The sequence below is a fragment of the Staurois parvus genome, unplaced genomic scaffold, assembly GCF_062004578.1.
Source record: "Staurois parvus isolate SC_StPar_1 unplaced genomic scaffold, SC_StPar_1.0 ptg001518l, whole genome shotgun sequence".
NCBI lineage: Eukaryota > Metazoa > Chordata > Amphibia > Anura > Ranidae > Staurois > Staurois parvus.
In genome coordinates this window covers 563,519-585,407 of record NW_028319314.1, presented here as the reverse complement: position 1 = coordinate 585,407, position 21,889 = coordinate 563,519, and the positions used below count along the sequence as shown (strand labels likewise).

The 21,889-nt window shown below is 41.2% G+C and overlaps 1 protein-coding gene across 1 annotated transcript in view; it reads right to left on the bottom strand.

Annotated features, from left to right (window-relative positions):
* Positions 1 to 21,889, bottom strand: part of FOCAD (focadhesin) — a gene marked incomplete at its 3' end in the record, with an annotated part of 239,052 nt that overhangs the window by 5,703 nt on the left and 211,460 nt on the right. The window contains exons 27-32 of the mRNA XM_089662672.1: positions 14,812 to 15,050; positions 13,769 to 13,858; positions 5,028 to 5,175; positions 3,206 to 3,325; positions 2,926 to 3,048; positions 2,769 to 2,846 (exon numbers count right to left, since the gene is read on the bottom strand). Coding sequence (XP_089518798.1) covers positions 2,769 to 2,846; positions 2,926 to 3,048; positions 3,206 to 3,325; positions 5,028 to 5,175; positions 13,769 to 13,858; positions 14,812 to 15,050 — 798 coding nt within the window. The remainder of the gene's footprint in view (positions 1 to 2,768; positions 2,847 to 2,925; positions 3,049 to 3,205; positions 3,326 to 5,027; positions 5,176 to 13,768; positions 13,859 to 14,811; positions 15,051 to 21,889) is intronic.

Sequence of the window (21,889 nt, the reverse complement as noted above, 5' to 3'; positions counted from 1 at the left end):
AATAGTTCATATAAGCTAAGGTATACCATCTGCTGCATGTAACAATGCTCTGTGTTCTGTTCCGCCTAAATGTATTTTTTGTGTTGTATTGAACTGTATAAGTCTGCGTTATTTGAAGTGACTTCTTGCACTTCATAAAACTGGAAAAAAAGCCATCCTCTGTACTGCATTATCTGAAGAAAAATTGCATTGGAATTCAATTTCTGTTAAGCTGCCTGTGGATGGTGCCATGGCAGTAGATGACCATATTGGGTTTATGGAGGTATGTCAGTAGATAAAGTGGCATTTGAAGAACAACAGTAAGAAGTTTTTCATTTATAACTGGGCCTCAGTAAGCACATGGTCTTGTGTGAGCATATGCTGTATTAAAGACTCTGAGATCTGCTTAGAAGCAACTGGGGATCAGATTAGTCTGCTGCTACATAATTATGTGTCTTATTTCACTCAATTGCAGCCAGTGCCAGGACAACGTCATCTAGCGCCCAGGGTGAAGATGCCAAAAGGCACCCCACCCAAAATATATGAGCATTGTGTCAGCAAAAATCCTCTCCCTCTCCTCCAGCTGGAGGGCACAAACATTGGCTGATACAGGGCTATAGGATCACAAATTCGGGGCACCACACTAAAGATACCAATGGCTGTCAGATCTCCACTGTGCAGTGTTTGCTTACCTGTCCTCTACCCACATTCTTTGTTGGGAGGAGATCAGGGTGGATAAAAAACACTGCACACTGGAGATCTGGTAGTCCCGATCCAGAAGCACTGCAGTGCCATGAGGAGGAGCGGGAGGGAAGACAGAGCACAACCTGCATGTCCTCCCAGCTCTCTCCTCCTCTCCATATCTAGTTTGTCTCCTTCACCACTAAGCTAACAGGAGTAGTGATGCTGCCATCACTACTCCTTTCAGCTTGTAGTTCGGAACTCTCCATGCGGCGCCCCCCACCTCACATGATTCCATCACACCCAGGTCAGCCCACCTTCCTTCCCACCCCTTGTGTCCTGGCTCTGATTGCAGAAAATCTTTCTGCAGTCGGTAAAGATGTATGCTATATACATTTGTTTGTGTATTGAACTTGCATGTGGAAGAACTGTGTTTTAATTATCGGTGCTGCTGGAATTTCTGTATTGTGATAGACTGTGTTTGATTTGTGCTGTGCACAAGCACCTGGTTTTCTATATAACCTGTTATTGCACACATATAGTTACACTGCTCATATTTGTACAACATATCTGAATAAGAATTGATTCATCCAGTAAAGTCATAAATTGAGCAGCCTTTTCTTTCCTAAGATGAAGCTGATTTGCAACAGGGAAACATATCTGCTAGTCCCAAATGTACAGTTAAGCCTTCCAGGAAGTTTATAGAGGATTATGAAGCAAAGGAGGCAGAAATGACTGACTGATTGGTGGAATAGGACTATGAAATGCATGACTGCTGCTTATGAAACATGTGATGATGCAAAGCAACCTAACAGTGCACACACAAAGCTAAAAACATCCTTTGAAAGTGATAAGCCCCACTTCACACTATGAATTTTACAGGAATGCGCAACATGTTCCTGTTCGATTCACATGCATATGTGTGCGGTGCAATTTGAGCCCATTCATGCTTCCTGTCAGCATATGAAATGACTGGCTTCTTGATTACAGAGTGCTAAAAATTTTTGTTTTAAAATTTGCCTAGCGTTCAACTTTAGGTACAAGATTGCTTCAAATATGTATCTCTGTAAATAAAATATTCATTTAGTTTGCACAATTTTTTCACATATAACACACTGTGTGTATTATATACCACATATTCTATGTCTAAAGTACAATGAAACCTTAATTTTTTTAAAATTAAATAACAAACATGGTATACTTACCTGCTCTGTGCAATGGTTTTGCAAAGAGCAGCCTCAATCATCCTCTTCTGGGGTCCCCCGCCAAAGCTTCAGGCTTTTCCTCTTCGGCGAGAGCCTTCATGGGGACACCTGTGTGGGCTCACTCTTGAGCCACCCCGTGTGAGTCTATTGACACAGAGTGAGCGGTTTGCCCCCCCCCCCCCCATTATAGCATTTGGTTGACAGCAGTGGGAGCCAATGGTTCAGTTCGGAGAGTGGCAACAGCAAGAGCCGTTGCTTTTGTGCACATCGCTGATCGGATTGGACTCAGATAAGAATAAAGGGGAGGGGGGATTCCCTGGCACAGACGGTTTTTTACCTTAATGCATAGAATGCACTTAGAATGACGGCTACAGCGCGGTTACCCAGTTCTGGGAGGGCATCATATGACGTCCTCCCAGAATGCACCCTCCTGCACGCCTCCAGGGGCACGCACCCAGCGATCTCAGTGATCACAGCTGATCACATAATGAGGTAAAAGGCCAATCACAGCAGCCTTTTACCACGTGATCATCTGTGTCCAATGACACAGCAGATCACAGAGTAAATACAGTTGCTGGTTAACGGCAGCACTTTCCTCAAACTGTTACAGCGTGAGGAAAGTATGGCCGATAACCGGCAGCTGTCACAGAGATCTGCACTGATCATCAGGGCACTGATGATCAGTGCCCTGCAGTGCTGCCCAGCAGTGACTCCCACCAGTGCCAGCCATCAGTGCCCAGCAGTGCCACCCATCAGTGCCGTCAGTCAGCGCCGCCCATCAGTGACCATCAGTTTGAACAAATGCATTTATGCTGCTTTTTTCACACACATTTTTCCTTTGTACATTTCCACAATTCAGCGAACTGACCTGCTTAAGTTTGTTGACCAACTTTGATTACTTACTTGAATGAGTGCAGATTCAGAGCCTACCAATGCCACAAGTCCATTAAGTGCAGCTAATCGTTGCATAGTTGGACAACCCTGAAAGACAAGAGGAAGCTTGTGTGGACAATTATTTACCATGATTTTTAAGTATACAGAGAAGAAAACTAGTACTTACCTCTGCAAGTAGGATCTTAATCCAGGCAGGTAGCAAACGGTTGTTCAGGTCCTCTGCCTTCCCATGACCACATACCGACAAGCCATGAACAATAGCTCCCAGTGAAAGAGCTAAACCAGGTGTCTGAAGGAGTTTATAGGTTACAGATAAGATTTTAAGATACTCTTAAAAATAAAAATCTATAAAATCTGCAATACAAACAAACCTATATCTATAAAATACTAAATAGGATTACATGTTTACCCAGATATATAATCAAATACACAGGGTGTAAACAAACCTGCTGGTTCTGTTCAGTCAGTGTTCTTAGTTTATTCAAGTGTTCCTCAGCTTCGTCAGCACTAACAATTCCAGCACTAAAAGCTGACACTGAGACACAGGCAACAGAGTATGACAGCACCTAGAATATTAGATCATATGTAAACACAATCACTAAAATCTTTCACGTTATTGCTATTTAAAAAGTCCATTCCATAGTTTTAAGTCTTCAGCTTTCATTAAAACAGACCTAGAAATAGGTACTTCCTGCTATACCGTGACAACCCTTTGCCCCCTTTTCTCAATTGTGCTCCAGCACATTACACAGGTATGGTCTACTGTTGTCACCATCCTCAAACATGCCCTGTAAAGTGTCATCACGAGATTGCATACTTTATGTTTACACAGAATGTGATCCTGGAGCAGTGCATATCATAATGCAAACAAAGGTGGTGAGGCCTATTGGAATAGAGATTGTAGACCCTGGAAACAAAGGCTGCAGACATGGGGAACAAAGAGTGTTGATGAAGGACAGGTTTAAGGGGAAAGTACTGCCAAAAATGCAACCACTCATAATGGGAATGTTGCAAAGTTTGCACTGACAGTTGGGGGAAACCTAAGCAATAGTGGAGCACAGTAAATGAAGCTATACTTAAAGTGGTTCACAAGAGCTGGACAAATGAAAAGCTGGCTGAACAAAAAAACAAAAAAAAAAAAACAAAAATAGATTTTTGCATATATGACCGAATAAGATTTTCCTGCAGTCTGATTTTCCATATGTCTTGTTCTACAGAAACTGATCGAACAATTGACTTATGTCTAACAGGGAGGGCTGCACACAATATTTGGCCACTCCCTTCTGAACCGGTCAAATTTCAATCCATGTGTACCCAGCTTTAATGTGGACTGTGGGGAGGGAGGTGTGACCCAGTGGTAGACAGAACAGCAATTCATGCAATATTACTCTAACAATATATGATCTGAGGATATGGCCACTGCTGAGTGAACCAATCCAGTTAGAAACGACCTGAATACCGCTCAAATAGAAAGTGTAGTGATTTGTACATATTTTCTATAGATACTATGGTCAGCTTTAAAATATTTTTCTTTTTTTCCTGCCAGGTAAATACTGTATGTTTGTGTGAATTAATATAGGCCTCCCCTTATTTCCAATAACTCCTCTGGTAAAAGGATGCTTTTTTTTTTACACAGCTCAATAGCTCAAGCTGAAATGTGACCATATACATAAACAGGTAAGATCAATGACTTCCTCTGTAACTCCCAACTTGCATCTGGTGTACTTTTCAGTAGGTTATCTACTATAGATATGACATACATAACTTTTGATATTTTAGTGTGAAAGACACAACACTTTTAGAAATTAGAACAATAATCAAGCTATTTAATTTGGCACATGAGGTTCTCTTCAGAAAACAGAACATATTGCTCCCGTTGCAAATTAGATACCTTACAAAATCTGCTTAGTCTGGGAAATACACTTTGGATTTGGTTTACAAAACATTGGCCATTTACTGTATATTTGCCAGAGGTGTAACACTGAAGCAAAGCAAGGTGAAACAAGGATTCCAAAGTCCTTGTTTGGGAATCTTTTCTTCTACATCACAGGCAAATGTCCTCAGATCACTAGATTGCACACAAAGGAGAGCACGGTGGATTAATGCTCTACAACAATGCCTAGATGAAAAAGTACTAACCAGATAGGTAGGCTGTGTTCCCTGCACTGTATGCATCATAGGGCTTTATTTACAAATCTGACTGCACTGTAGCTTTAACACATCTGATGGCCAGAGTTAAACTTCTGTATCACAGTGATAGTGTCATACCTCTTGTACAGTTCGGCTTTGGTCACCACTGTTCCCCAGACATTCATACATCTTACGGAGTGTGGCTGAGACATGGACACGATTGTCTGTCTGGCTGCTCTGACTCATGAAGCAAAGAACGAGGCCCACTCCAAGAATGCAGCCAATGCTGTTGAAAGATGCACAATTTACAGTACAAACATCATAAGAGAATATACTTCTGAAATTGCTAGTTGCTTGGCTGCCTCTGGTAAAGATACTGAGCAAGTATACAGTAACTGAAGTCAAACAACAAGCTTTCAAAAGAGGAGGAAAGGACATGACAGATTTAATTTATGCATCACACACACACAAACACATGTACCAAAGTTTTAGGCAGGTGTGACAGAATGCTGTAAAGTAGGAATGCTTTCAGAAATAGAAGTGTTAATAGTTTATTTTTATCAATTAAAAAATTGAAAGCAAATGAAGAGAAGAGACATCCAAATCAAATCAATATTTGGTGTGACCACCCTTTGCCTTCAAAACAGCAGCAATTCTTGTAGGTACATTTGCACACAGTTTTTAAAAAAACTTGGCAGGTAGGTCATTCCAAACATCTTGGAGAGCTAACCACAGATCTTCAGTAGATGTAGGCTGCCTCAAATCCTTCTCTCTCTTCATGAAATCCCAGACAGACTCGATGTTGAGATGATGTTGAGACCAGGGTCCTGTGGGAGCCAAACATCTCTTCCAGGACTCCTTGTTCTTTTCACTGAAGATACAGTCAGGGGTCCATAAATATTGGGACATCAACACAATTCTAACATTTTTGGCTCTATACACCACCACAATGGATTTGAAATGAAACGAACAAGATGTGCTTTAAATGCAGACTGTCAGCTTTAATTTGAGGGTATTTACATCCAAATCAGGTGAACGGTGTAGGAATTACCACAGTTTGCATATGTGCCTCCCACTTGTTAAGGGACTAAAAGTAATGGGACAGAATAATAATCATAAATCAAACTTTCACTTTTTAATACTTAGTTGCAAATCCTTTGCAGTCAATTACAGCCTGAAGTCTGAAACGCATAGACATCACCAGACGCTGGGTTTCATCCCTGGTGATTATCTGCCAGGCCTCTACTGCAACTGTCTTCAGTTCCTGCTTGTTCTTGGGGCATTTTCCCTTCAGTTTTGTCTTCAGCAAGTGAAATGCATGCTCAATCGGATTCAGGTCAGGTGATTGACTTGGCCATTGCATAACATTCCACTTCTTTCCCTTAAAAAACTCTTTGGTTGCTTTTGCAGTATGCTTTGGGTCATTGTCCATCTGCACTGTGAAGCGGCGTCCAATGAGTTCTGAAGCATTTGGCTGAATATGAGCAGATAATATTGCCCAAAACACTTCAGAATTCATCCTGCTGCTTTTGTCAGCAGTCACATCATCAATAAATACAAGAGTACCAGTTCCATTGGCAGCCATACATGCCCACGCCATGACACTACCACCACCATGCTTCACTGATGAGGTGGTATGCTTAGGATCATGAGCAGTTCCTTTCCTTCTCCATACTCTTCTCTTCCCATCACTCTGGTACAAGTTGATCTTGGTCTCATCTGTCCATAGGATGTTGTTCCAGAACTGTGAAGGCTTTTTTAGATGTCGTTTGGCAAACTCTAATCTGGCCTTCCTGTTTTTGAGGCTCACCAATGGTTTACATCTTGTGGTGAACCCTCTGTATTCACTCTGGTGAAGTCATCTCTTGATTGTTGACTTTGACACACATACACCTACCTCCTGGAGAGTGTTCTTGATCTGGCCAACTGTTGTGAAGGGTGTTTTCTTCACCAGGGAAAGAATTCTTCGGTCATCCACCACAGTTGTTTTCCATGGTCTTCCGGGTCTTTTGGTGTTGCTGAGCTCACCGATGCGTTCCTTCTTTTTAAGAATGTTCCAAACAGTTGTTTTGGCCACGCCTAATATTTTTGCTATCTCTCTGATGGGTTTGTTTTGTTTTTTTCAGCCTAATGATGGCTTGCTTCACTGATAGTGACAGCTCTTTGGATCTCATCTTGAGAGTTGACAGCAACAGATTCCAAATGCAAATAGCACACTTGAAATGAACTCTGGACCTTTTATCTGCTCATTGTAATTGGGATAATGAGGGACTAACTGTCAGGGATGCGGGTGTGACCAGAAGTGTGTGGACTGACACAGGGAACCGCAAGCTTCAGATATGGTATAAATAAGACAATTTATTAAGACTAACAATACAAACATAAACGCAGTGCACCAAACCCCAAGCTAACACAAATACATACAACAAGGTGAAACAAACCCAAACCTAAACTGATATAGATACACAGGTACATACACATATAGAGCACAACGTAGTCAGGCAGGCCGGGTCGATAACTATCGGGCAGGTAGGTACAGGAGGAGCAGGCGGAGAGTAGTCAGGTCACGAGCCGGGTACAGCAACTAACGGACAGGTAGGTACAGAGGGTCAGGCAGAGAATGGTCAGGGTCACAAGCCAGGGATCAAACAGGAGAAGTCAGCAGAGGTCAGGATCAGGCAGGGTCGGCAACAAGTCAGGCAGAAACAGGAATGCAGGTTACAAGATACAGGGGCCCATGGAAAAACACACCAAGGCACAGACTGCAGGTCTGGCCATCCCTTAAATACACCACCTGCAATCAGCCCCAGGTGATGGCTAATTGCCGAAGTGAACCTCTGGTTGTTGAGAGCACCCGCTGGCCAGCCCTGGTACTGCAGCCCACAAGGCAGGTGAGTCCCACCACTATTGGCAAGTCCATTCCTGACACTAACACACACCTGCCCATGGAACAGCTGAGAAGCCAATTGTCCCATTACTTTTGGTCCCTTAACAAGTGGGAGGCACTTATGCAAACTGTTGTAATTCCTACACCGTTCACCTGATTTGGATGTAAATACCCTCAAATTAAAGCTGACAGTCTGCAGTTAAAGCACATATTGTTCGTTTCATTTCAAATCCATTGTGGTGGTGTATAGAGCCAAAAATGTTAGAATTGTGTCAATGTCCCAATATTTATGGACCTGATTGTAGTTCTTCGTAACATTGGACGTATGTCTGGGGTCATTGTCCTGCTGCAGAATAAATTTAAGTCCTCAGTGCTGTCGGTTCCTTTTTGCTTCTTCAAAAGAGCTTTAACGGCACCCCTTGAAACCCCAATCTGCTTTAAAATGCCTCGGAGAGCTTGCTGATGCAGTATAACTACCTTGTGTCCTGTTGCTGTGCTCAGTCTTGCCATAGTGTATAATCTGTGACATGAAACGGTCTTCCACAACCTCACCTTAGTAGCAGAGTTTGGCTATTCCTCACCCAGTTTTAAACCAACTACACAGCTGTTTCTGTTTCAGTTAATGACCATGTTTCAACCTACATATACAACTGATGATCATTAACACTAACCATTAGCTTGGTATAATTGGTTAATCATACGCCTGACTGTAATCTTACACAATCCCTTACTTTGTGCAAGTGTACAAACTATGCAAGTGTTGATGCTGGTTTGAAGCCAAAGAGTAGTTACACCAAATATTGATTTGATTTAAATTATTCTTCTGTTTACTTTTCTTAATTGATAAATATAAACAATTCAAATATATATTTTTGAAAGAATTCTTACTTTACAGCATTTCATCACACCGGTCTAAAATGTTTGCACAGTACTGTGTATGTGTATATACACTGCTCCAAAAAATTAAAGGAATGCTTTTTAATTAGATTATAGCATCAAGTCAATTAAACTCCTGGGATATTGATCTGGTCAGTTAAGTAGCAGAGGGGGTTGTTAATCAGTTTCAGCTGCTTTGGTGTTCAGGAAATTAACAACAGGTGAATTAGATGGGCAATAATGAGATGATCCCCAAATAGGAATGGTTTTACAGGTGGAGGTCACTGACATTTTTTTCCCTACTCATCTTTTTTTACTGTTTTTCACTAGTTTTGCATTTGGCTGGGGTCAGTGTCACTATTGGTAGCATGAGGTGATACCTGAACCCTACAGAGGTTGCACAGCCAGTCCAACTCCTCCAGGATGGCACATCAATACGTGCCATTGCCAGGTTTCCTGTGTCTCCCAGCACAGTCTCAAGAGCATGGAGGAGATAGGCAGTCGCTCTAGAAGAGCTGGATAGGGCCGTAGAAGGTCCTTAACCCATCAGCAGGATCGGTATCTGCTCCATTGTGCAAGGAGGAACAGGATGAGCACTGCCAGAGCCCTACAAAATGATCACCAGCAGGCCCCTGGTGTGAATGTCTCTGACCAATCAGAAACAGACTTCATGAGGGTGGCCTGAGGGCCCCACATCCTCTATTGGGCCCTGTGCCCACTGTCTGGCACAAGAATTGGCAGGTCTGTCAGTGGCGCCATGTGCTTTTCATCTGGTAGGAAATACCCCAGGACACCATCTGTTGTCTCATTAGGAGCACGCCCCGACATTGTCAGGCATGCATACAAGCACACAAACTACTGAGTACCATTTTGAGTTTCTGAAAGAAATTTTCAACAAAATGGACTAGCCTGCTGCATCATTTTCTCACTTTGATTTGCAGGGTGTCTTTGAATTCAGTCCTCTATAGGTTGGAAATTTTCATTTCGGTCAAACGATGGGGCATCCTTGCATTCCTAACACATTACCCAGTCCATATCAGTATAGATATCCAGCATGAGATCTGATGTGTTTTCAAAGTGTTCCTTTAATTTTTTTGAGATATATATTTAAACTTTACACGCACATAAACTTGTCACTCCAGAGAACATGTATCCACTGTTCTAGAGTCCTGTGGCTTTACACCACTATATCCGACACTTTGCATTGCACTTGGTGATGTAAGGCTTGGATGCAACTGCTCAGCCATGGAAACCCATTTCTGAAGCTCTCTACACACTGTTGTGCTAATCTGAAGTCCACACGAAGTTTGGGAGTCTTTAGCTATTGACTCTGCAGGCAGTTGATGACTTCTGTGCACTGTGCGCTTCGGCATGTGCTGACTCCACTCTGTCATTTTGGGCAGCCTACCACTTCATGGCTGAGTTGTTATAATACCACTAACAGTTGACCGTGTAACATTCAGTATCAAAGAAATTTAATGGATGGACTTATTGCACAGGTGACAACCTATCATGGTACCACACCTGAATTCACAGATCTCCTGAGAGCGACCCATTCTTTCACAAATGTTTGTAGAAGTAGTCTGCATGCCTAGGTGTTTGATTTTATATCCCTGTGGCCATGCAGGTGATTGGAACACCTGAATCCAATGATTTGGAGGGGTGTCCCAATACTTCTGGCAATATAGTGTGTGTGTGTGTGTATGTATGTATGTATATAGATATATTTATTTATTTAATTTAAATTGAACAAGAGATGAAGCCATGTGCGAAGCATATATAATTACTACAGAAATACAGAAAGAGTGGTTATATAGGAAACCAGGCAGTGAACAAAGAAACTAATTTAATGCAGCCATTTAAGAAATGACCAGAAGAGGGCAGTACAGTCGAGCCTAATAGAGAAAGAATGGTGAAAAATTGGCAGCAAAAGAGATGTATACATTTACAAGAAAACATTATGTCCTCTAATAAAGCAAAAACCAATATACAGAGCCTTGAAAAGGTACTAATATCCCTTGAACGTTTCCACATTTTGTCATGTTACAACCAAAAACGTAATTGTTTTTTATTGGGATTTTATGTGATACACCAACACAAAGTGGTATATAATTGTGAAGTGGAAGGAAAATGATAAATGGTTTTCAAAATTATTTTACAAATAAATATCTGAAAAGTGTGGCGTGCATTTGTATTCAGTCCTCTTTACTCTCATATCCCTAAATAAAATCTAGTGAAACCAACTGCCTTCAAAAGCCACATAATTAGTAAATAGAGTCCACCTGTCTGTAATTTAATCTCAGTATAAAAACAGCTGTTCTGTGAAGCTCTCAGAAGTTTGTTAGAGAACATTAGTGAACAAATAGCATCATGAAGGCCAAGGAACACACCATACAGGTCAGGGATAAAGTTGTGGAGAAGTTTAAAGCAGGGTTAAGTTTTAAACAAATGTCAAGCTTTGAACATCCCATAGAGCACTGTTCAATCCATCATATGAAAATGGAAAGAGTATAGCACAACTGCAAACCTACCAAGACATGGCTGTCCACATAACCTGACAGACTGGGCAAGGAGAACATTACTCAAAGAAGTAGCCAAGAGGCCCTTGGTAACTCTGGAGGAGCAGCAGAGATCCACATCTCAGGTGGGACAATCTGTCTACAGGACAACTGTTAGTCGTGCACTCCACAAATCTGACCTCTATGGAAGAGTGGCAAGAAGAAAGCCATTGTTAAAAGAAAGCCATTAGAAGTCCAGTTTGCAAGAAGCCATGGGAGGGACACAGCAAACATGTGGAAGAAGGTGCTCTGGAGAGATGAGACCAAAATCACACTTTTTGGCCTAAAAGCAAAACGGTATGTGTGGCGGAAAATTAACACTGCACATCACCCTGAACACACCATACCCACCGTGAAACATGGTGGTGGCAGCATCATGTTGTGGGGATGCTTTTCTTCGGCAGGGACAGGGAAAATGGATGGAGCCAAATACAGGGCAATCTTAGAAGAAAACCTGTTTAGAGTCAGCAAAAGACTTAAGAATGGGGTGGAGCTTAACCTTCCAGCAGGACAACATACAGCTAGAGCTACAATGGAATGGTTTAGATCAAAGCATATTCATGTGTTAGAATGGCCCAGTCAAAATCCAGACGTAAATCCAATTGAAAATCTGTGGCAAGATTTGAAAATTGCTGTTCACAGACTCTCTCCATACAATCTGACAGAACTTGAGCTATTTTGCAAAGAAGAATGGGAAAAAATGTAACTCAAAGATGTGCAGAGCTGGTAGAGACATACCCAAAAAGACTTACAGCTGTAAATGCAGCGAGAGGTGGATCTACAGAGTACTGACTGAATACAAATGCACAACACACTTTTTAGATATTTGTAAAAAATGTAGAAAACCAAATTTTATCTCTGACCTGTCTGCTATGTCCCTTGGCCTTCATGATGCTGTTTGTTCATTAATGTCCTCTTACAAACCTCTGAGGTATTTACAGTACAGCTGTATGTATAATGAGATTAAAATTACACACAGGTAGACTCTATTTACTAATCAGGTGACTTCTGAAGGCAATTGGTTCCACTAGATTTTAGTTAGAAGTATCAGAGTAAAGAGGGCTGAATACAAATGTACACTACACTTTTCAGATATTTGTAAAACATTTTGAAAAATATTTCTCATTTTCCTTCCATTTCACAATTATGTTCCACTTTGTGTTGGTCTCTCTCATAAAATCCCAATAAAATACATTTACATTTTTAGTTGAAATGTGACAAAATGTGGAAAATTTCAAGGGGTATGAATACTTGCATGCCGCACTTTTCAGATATTTATTTGTAAAAAATTTATTTATTTTGCAAAAAATTTTGAAAACCATTTATCATTTTACTTCCACTTCACAATTATGTTCCACTTTGTGTTGGTCTATCACATAAAATCCCAATAAAATACATTTATGTTTTTGAGTGTAACATGACAAAATGTGGAAAATTTCAAGGGGTATGAATACTTTTTCAAGGCACTGTAAAGGATCTTCCAAACTGTATCATTACTGAAACCAACAGTCGATAACTACACTGACTACACCAACAGAAAGCTCTTGGAGAGATGAAATATTCTCAAATATATGTATGTCAACTAACTTATTTAGAAAAAATCTGAGACTATTTCCTTTATTATCCCTGAATTGTCATGGGCTAATGGTCTTGGAACACATTCAGCACATATTTATAACAAACATCAGAAATGTATACACATGCATTCTAAAATTATACTTCCACTTCTGTCAGGGAAAACATTCAGCACAGTCCATTCACACTGTCTGCCTTAAATAATAATTAAAGAACATTCAGGTGATATACAATTATTATTATTATTGTACAGGATTTATATAGTGCTAACAGTTTTACAGCACTTTACAAAATTTAGAGACCTAATAATCTTGGTAAACCAGTAGAGAATAAAAAATATCGCAATATCTATATTTGAAATTCTAAAGTACAAGTCACATTTATAACACTACAATTATAGTTAAAAGCTATTAAATATGCTAATTGATGCTTTCAAATCATGTAAAATGGACCTGTGTACTGCTCAAGACTTCTAAACTGCTCCCTTCTGACATCAAATAGTAGGCACTAGAAGAGGACTTTGACAGTGCAGGTAAAACGGGGAATGAGGTGAGTATGGGGGTACTTGGTCTTGCCTCCCAAAAGTGACGGTGATCAGTGTGCAAGAAACCAATAGCAAGGCCTTAGCACTGTCTGAGGGGAAGAGCTGCTTTTAATGATGCAAATTTTTAATTTCAAGGTATTTGCACAGGACCCTTTGTGGCAGTGCCATAAAACAGAGGACAGTTAACATACAAGTAGCATCTGGAACCTTATTGTGCCCATTATCAAATGCTAATAATATCAACGTTTGTGCACATGTATCATCTTTGAACAGTTCACACTTCTGTTTTACTTTGATTATAATATGCAATTCATATAAATAATAATGTTTCCATGTTGTCTGTCAACATAAAACCAATACTCCGTTGGTCAGTGCATTATATCCGATACTTTACAATCAGTGAAATAAATCTAATGAATCTAATGAACACAATACGTACTTATAGTCCAGGCTGGCATCAAAACAGCAGCTTTCCAAAGCATCCAAAGATTTCATGATTATTAAGTTCATTTGCTGACCAGAAGTGTCACTGCAAAAAACAAACAGAAGCACATAATATCTCGATGACCATTAACAGAAACACATAAGAAGATTCAACAAAACTGATTTGCTCTAATGATATGTAACCTAATGATACTAACACAATTTTAATGTTTTTATAAGACATGTATGAATCTATGGTGACTGTTCACTTTTTACTACGGTTTGTGCCTTTGAATGGTAGCAAATATTTTTTTTTTAATCAGCACCTGGTATCTACTTTCAGTGTAATGATAACATATCATTGCAAAGAATAATTTCCAAGCTACGCAGTTCAATTTTTAATTTATATTAAGCCAGCCATTGATGATGCAATTTTCCATCCTGCAACCACAGGGTGCAGGAAAGAAAATCGTTCGATACCCCATCAACAGTCAGTGTTGATGGGGGAATCCCTCCCGCAAAGCTATTGTATTCTCCTGGTGGGGGGGGGGGGGGGCTTTCCCTGTCAGGAGAAGACAGTGATTATTGCCAGCGGCTATAACCGCTAGCAATATTTGCATGAAGAATCAGACAAGCTGTTTGTATACAAGTTATACAACAATTGACAAAATTGGGTAGAGCCTGCCCATAGATGGTTCAAATCTCGACTGCTCCCTGCTGGACCAGCCAGGGTTCCAACCATCTATGACCGGTATTAGCTGTTAAATCTCATTATTGAAACTAAAATTTTACCAGATTCAGTTGGAACATTTTGTTGAATCAATTTATTAAAATAAAAATCTGTGTATGATTTTATGTTGTATGTAATAACATACAAATACTACACAAAGATATTTATGGCTTACTAACTGGCTTACTTTGCATTATCATGGCTGTGATACTACAGGTATAGAATACTATACCTGACACCCATTCTTTCTTCTTCACAAAACCCCAAAAGTCAGTGTTCACTGTGCAAAGGTAGTGTAGTAGTAGAAAACGAGCATAGAAATAATATACCTGACTTTCTCTTCACATAAACGAGAGATGTACATTCCCAGTGCCAATCCCATGTGAACTTGGAGAGACTGCGACTCATCTGCTTCTGGCCTTCCAGGTAATCTGGCAGTCAGGATGCTAAGAATTTCCTCCACCTTCTCCTTAAAAGATACAACAAGCACTGGGACCAGCAGAGAGAGGGCTGTGGCAGCACATGAGCGGGCAATGACACTGGCTGTGTTCTCCCCAGAATAGGATTTCTACAACAAAATCCACAAGTCCACAAATGTTATAGTCATTCAACAATATAAAACTCCGGACAAGCAGCTATACACACAGCTGAAATACAGTACATATACAATATAGGAACTGTTTACCCTGCCAAAAACTCTATTTCTGTGTACCTACTCTTTGTAATGCCAACAACCCTATCAAAAGCATAACAAGGCCCTTTGACCCTGGGACAGAAGCAACTCAACTTAGTCAAGAGCACATCTTTAGCCTGTTTATTGGAAAACAATGGAGCAGTAACACACTGGGGTTGATTTACTAAAACTGGAGCACTCAGAATTTGGTGCAGCTGTACATGGTAGCCAATCAGCTTCTAACTTCAGCTTGTTCAATTAAGCTTTGACAATAAAACTTGAAAGCTGATTGGTTTCGAGGCAGAGCTGCACCAACTTTTGCACTCTCCAATTTCAGTAAATCTCCTATACTGTTATCAACTCTGCTTGATCTACTGTCTCCTTCTGTCAGCACATGGCTTTCTAATAATAATCTGGACTATTGATATGGAGTTTTTCATGCACCGCATCCCCAAATGAAAGAATTCTTTTTCAAAATTGCATATTTATGGGACTTTAAAGGTGCACACAAATATGATGTAAAATACTGTTAAAATGTAAGAATTGTTTATATGTTACAAATTAAAAACATTATAGATTAAAAACCAATATTGTGAGTAAATATGGTCTTCTTGTCTTCATTTTTTGCGGTGGTGCGTTGATAGATAGTCCCAACATGTTTTGCCCAGTCAGGGCTTCCCCAGGACAACACAACCGCTGCAACTTGAGATTCAATAATCTCTTACTAAAGAGAACAAATAGTAACTTCAATTGTAATGTCAGGCAGTGGAGTCTAATAAAGATACAGGAGGTACAGATGGACTAAAGATCTACTGCTGAAGAGAAGTTTATTCAGTTAAAATAGAGTAGATGACTACTCCAATAATCAGTTAAAACCTCGCTTGGAGACTGATGGTGTACTGTGAATGAGCTGCCCATTTTTTTTTAAATTTGTAACAAATAAACAATTTAAAATTTAAAAGTATTTGACATCATATTTGAGAGCACCTTCCCACTGCACATAAACGGCCAGGTGGGATCTTTGCCGTTCTGAGTGGACATTCCTGAACGTCTGAACTGTGGTCCCTGGACGGCTCTCTGATTGGCCCTTCTGATCACATGATGGCTGTGTCCGTGATGTCTACAAAGCCACCAGCCTGTTGATCGGCTCCGCCTCTCCTCACACTGAGCCTGCTAGTGAGGAGAAGCAGAGCTGATCTGTGAAAAACACACACACATCACCCCATAGTGTCCCCCACACAGCTGTCAATGCACCAGTGATCCGCATCTGTCACACAGTACCAGTGATCCGCATCTGTCACGGTGTACCAGTGGTCATCTGCATCTGTCACGGCGTGCCAGTGATCCACATCTGTCATGGCGTACCAGTGGCCATCCACATCTGTACCAGTGATCCACATCTGTCATGGCGTACCAGTGGTCCACATCTGTCATGGCGTACCAGTGGTCATCCACATCTGTACCAGTGATCCACATCTGTCACGGCATACCAGTATAAATTCCACATCTGCACCAGTGATCCAAATCTGTCACGACGTACCAGTGATCCACATCTGTCACAGCGTACCAGCATAAAATCCACCTCTGTCACAGCATACCAGCATAAAATCCACATCTATACCAGTGATCCACATCTGTCACAGCGTACCAGCATAAAATCCACATCTGTACCAGTGATCCACATCTGTCATGGCATACCAGCATAAAATCCACATCTATACCAGTGATCCACATCTGTCACAGCATACCAGCATAAAATCCACATCTGTCATGGCATACCAGCATAAAATCCACATCTGTCATGGCATACCAGCTAAAATCCACATCTGTAACAGTGATCCACATCTGTCATGGTGTACCAGTGTAAAATTAACATCTGTACCAGTGATCCCCATCTGTCATGGTGTACCAGCATAAAATCCACATCTGTACCAGTGATCCACCATCTGTCATGGCATACCAGCGTAAAATCCACATCTATACCAGTGTAAATTCCACATCTGTACTGGTGATCAATATCTGTTGCAATGTACCAGTGGTTATCCATACCTGTACCAGTGATCCACATCTGTCACGACGTACCAGTGTAAATTTAACATCAGTACCAGTGATCCACATCTGTCACAGTGTACCAGTGTAAAATTCATATCTGTACCAGTGATCCACATCTATCATGGCCTAGCAGTGTCAAATCCGCATCTATCACAGTTTACCAGTGCTCAACATTTGTCACACAGTACTAGTGTAAATTCTACATCAGTACCAGTGACTAACATCTGTCACTCTGTATCATTGTCAAATCCACATCTGTACCAGTGAACATCAAAATCAACATCAGCAGTGCAGCATAAACATGTCTAAAAAATTATACTCCAGCAAGGAGGCTTTTTAGATACTGAGAATGACAGAAGAGAGTAGCGGGGAACTCTCTCTGTCAGACTCAGATTCTGAGTATGAGCCAGTTGAAATTAGTGGGTCAGCAACGGATTCTGAGGAGGAGAGAGTCCAAACAAAGAGGTTTAGGAGATCTGAGGAGGAGCAGGCATCCACCAGTAGCACAGTGGTGAGTACAAGCAGCGCAGCACTCCCAGAAGATAGCAGCAGAATGTATTTTGTGGTGTAATTTTTGGTATGTACATGTTACATGTTAGAAAGATCTTATAAATGGTCAACTTCGTGTACAAAAAAAATACATTTTCATTTTCTTTACACATTTTTCTGAAAAAAATGACATGTTCAAAAGACTCATTGTGCCTCATAAAATATACATTGGGGTGTTTTCTTTCAAAAATTAGGTCATTTTGTGAATAATTCTATTGTCCTAGTGCTCCAGGGCCTTAAAAATGTGACAGATAGTCAAGAAATGAGATGTGTAATTTATGCCTCCAGAACGCCTGTAGGTCCTACTTAGATGTTGGGCCTCTGTATGTGGCCAGGCTGTGGAAAAGTCTTACACATGTGGTATCCCCATACTCAGGAGGAGCAGAAGAATGTGTTTTATGGTGAATCTGCAAGTATGCATATGCTGTATGAGAGGAATAACCTGTTAATATAACAATTGTGTGTGAAAAAAAAACAAATTGTATTTACTTTCTTCATTTTCCAAAGAATTGTATGAAAAAAAATTACAGGTTCAAAAAAACTCACCATGCATCTTACTAAATACCTTGGCATGTCTACATTCTAAAAAGGGGTCATTTGGGGGGTATTTGTACTGTCGTGGCTTGTTGGTGTCTCAAGAAATGAGATAGGCCGTCAGTACATCAAGTTTGATCAGATGTGTTCAATTTTCAATGATTGGTACCATAGCTTGTAGACTCTATAACTTCCACACAGACCAAATAATACACACCGATTGGGATTATTTTTACTAAAGCAATTTATGAAGAAAGCAATTTATGAAGAAAAATTACTTATTTGCAAAATTTTATAACAGAAACGAAAAAAAAATAGGTTTTTTTTTTCAAACTTTTTTTTTTTTTATTTATAGCGCAAAAAATAAAAAACCCAGTGCTAATTAAATACCACGAAAAGTTCTATTTGTGTGAAAAAAGGACAAAAATTTAATTTGGGTACAGTGTTGCATGAGTAATTATCATTCAAAGTGTGAGAGCACTGAAAGCTGAAAATTGGTCTGGGCAGGAAGAGGGTAAAAGTACCCTGTATTGAGGTGGCTAAAGTCTCATAATTGAGCACTTTTGTATTTCAATGTTTTTTATAAATTTTAAACAGTTTAACACAGTAGCAACAAATCATGCCCATGCAGGGGCTATCAATTGCACATAAAAAAATTAGAAAAAACAGTGCTCTAACACCAACAGAGCAAAAGGTGCACCCATGTAGGGGCTATCAATGGCACTTAAATGACAAAACATTAGTATAACACTGATAGTAACTCAAACTAAAGGCAGCTATCCACTGCCACATCAAAAACAAACAAAAAAAAAAGAAAAGGAAGAAGGAGTACAAAAGAAAAAAGATAACAAAACCAAGAGCAGGGATCCAAGAACTCCAATACTGAACAACATCACATCCCCAGACTAGCCGGGGAGAGCGTGGAAAAGGCATATTGCAACCACGGCTCCCATATTTTCAAGAATTTACGTTGGGAGTTGTTGCAGATACTCGACATCTGTTCATTGAGCATCATAGTGGTCATACGGTCCCGCACCCCCTGAAGAGGGACAAACAGGCTCTTCCAGGCCTGCGCAATTGTTCTAGTGGCCGAAAAAAACAAATAGGAAGCCAACTTCTGCTGATGAGCCAAAAGGCCCGGTATGGGACAATGAAGCAAAGCATACCAAGCATCCCGGAGTACGGAGATAGATCGAACAAGGTGAAAAGGAGGACAAACACACAAGACCAAAAACAAAACAGTCTCAGGCATGACAACCAGATATGCAATACATCACCACGATGGCCACAACCCCGAAAGCATTGATCACTGCAGGCAAGGTTTGCCTGGGCCAAACGAGCCGGAACCCAATACCAAAAAAACAATACTTTGTATGCCGCCTCCAGCGTGGTCGTATTAAATGAACATTTAGCTATAAGCGACCAGGCCCTATTTCAGTCCTCAAGATCCACGACTGCCCCCAGGTTACGCTCCCACTGAACAACAGATGAAAGAGAAGTATGCATCGTGCGTCTGTTCAAAGCTGCATAAAGAAGGGAAATAAGACCCGGGGCGCCCGGACGCTGCTGGCAAAGCAGTTCAAAGGCAGATTTCTGGTACGGAAAAGCAGAAGTGCCCCGCAGTGAGATCAGCCAATGCCGCAATTGAAGGTACCAAAAAAATTCCGCCGGAGAGACATCCCGTGACTCCCGAAGCGAATTCCAGATAGGGAAGGACCGAAAAGTCAAAAAGTTTCACACCTGCGAAAAAACCATTGGTCACCTACCAAGAAAACGCCCTTGGTTGATCTAAACCCAGTGGGAAGAGAGGGTTGTTAGTAATTGGGAGCAAAGGCAAGAAAGGTGACATTGGGCCACTGGAGTAACGTACTGAGCCCCACACTTGTAAGCCATGGAGCAAAATCAGACTCAGTGCCATAGGGCGCAGAGCAGGGGGAAACCATAGAAGCGTCAATGTTGCAATAGGGGCACAATTAGGTAGTTCCAGCAGGACCCAGAGAGGAGCGTCTGAGGAAACGTGCAACATAGACAGTGGGGCAATCTGGCTCGCTTGATAATACTTAGTTACATTAGGCACCCGAAGACCACCCTGGAATCTATGCACAAAAAGTGTAGTTCTGGAGACTCTTGGGCGCTTATCGGCCCAGATAAAACGCATAATCTTCCCCTGAATCAACTGAAGAAAATGAGGAGGAACACGCACTGGGAGGGTGCGAAAATAGTATAACAATTTCAGCAAGATGGTCATTTTCACTGAATAAACCCGTCCCATCCAAGACAGGTGCGGAAATTGCAAAAAATGCATAAGAGAGGACACCGAGAGAAGCAATGGATAATAATTTGCAGCAACAATGAGTCATAGGTGGGGGTCAAGCAAATGCCTAGGTATTCAAGGGAAGAGAAAGCCAATTTGTAAGGGAAATGGGACTGTAGGCGTGAAACCAAATCTGAGGCCAAAGTAATATTGAGAGCGACAGTCTTATCCAAATTAACACGGAGACCCGAAATCAAGGAGAAATGCCCAAGAACCTGTTGCAAATTTGGAAGCGTCATCAGGGGATTAGTGAGAGTTAAGAGGGCATCGTCCGCAAAAAGGTTCAACTTGAACTCCAGTTCAGTGTATGGAACCCCTGATACATTACAATCGGTCTAGAGCGCCAAAGCCAGCGGCTCAAGCACCAGGACAAAGAGTTCCGGGGACAGGGAGCAGCCCTGTCTCGTCCCTCGCCAAATAGGAAAGGGATCTGAGAAATACCCAGTGTACTTAACGGAAGCCGAAGGGAAAGAATACAAGGCTTGAATCCAAGAAAGAATACAGGTGAAACTCGAAAACTTAGAATATCGTGCAAAAGTTCATTTATTTCAGTAATGCAACTTAAAAGGTGAAACTAATATATGAGATAGACTCACTACATGCAAAGCAAGATAGTTCAAGCCGTGATTTGTCCTAATTGTGATGATTATGGCTTACAGCTCATGAAAAACCCAAATCCACAATCTCAGAAATACGGATAAACCAGGAAGTCGGAGATCTTGGAAGAATTCCTCTGCCTGACTACAGGGAAAGGATCTGGTTTAGCGTAAAGGCGCAAAAGGAAGTCTGCTAAACAGGAGACAATCTGCTGGGGATTGAAAGTACAGTCACCCACGGGAAGTCACAATCGGATCGATTTATGGGGTTTCCCCACAGAATTGAGTTTCCTGGCCAGCATCGGACCCAGCTTATTAGCACAGGAATAAAATTTGTGTTTAGTCCAACGCAGGGCCCGTTTCGCCTCCGAAGAGGCAAGTAGGTCCAACTCTGCCACCAGAGTGTCTCGCGCGCATTTATGGGCTGCGGATGGAAATGACTTACAACAAGCATCCGCAGAGGCCAGTAGAGAATGAAGCTCCAAACGTCGGCGCTCCCGCTTCCGAACCACCGCCAGCTGTATAATAACATGACCCCGCACCATGGCTTCATGTGCCTCCCACAGGGGCACTGCTGAAGAGACAGATACTGAGTTTTCCGGAAAGTATGTGCATAAGAAAAATTCTATTTGTTGGCAGGTAACCTGAGTGGTCAATAAAGAATCATTAATGCGCCAGTGAAAAGGGTA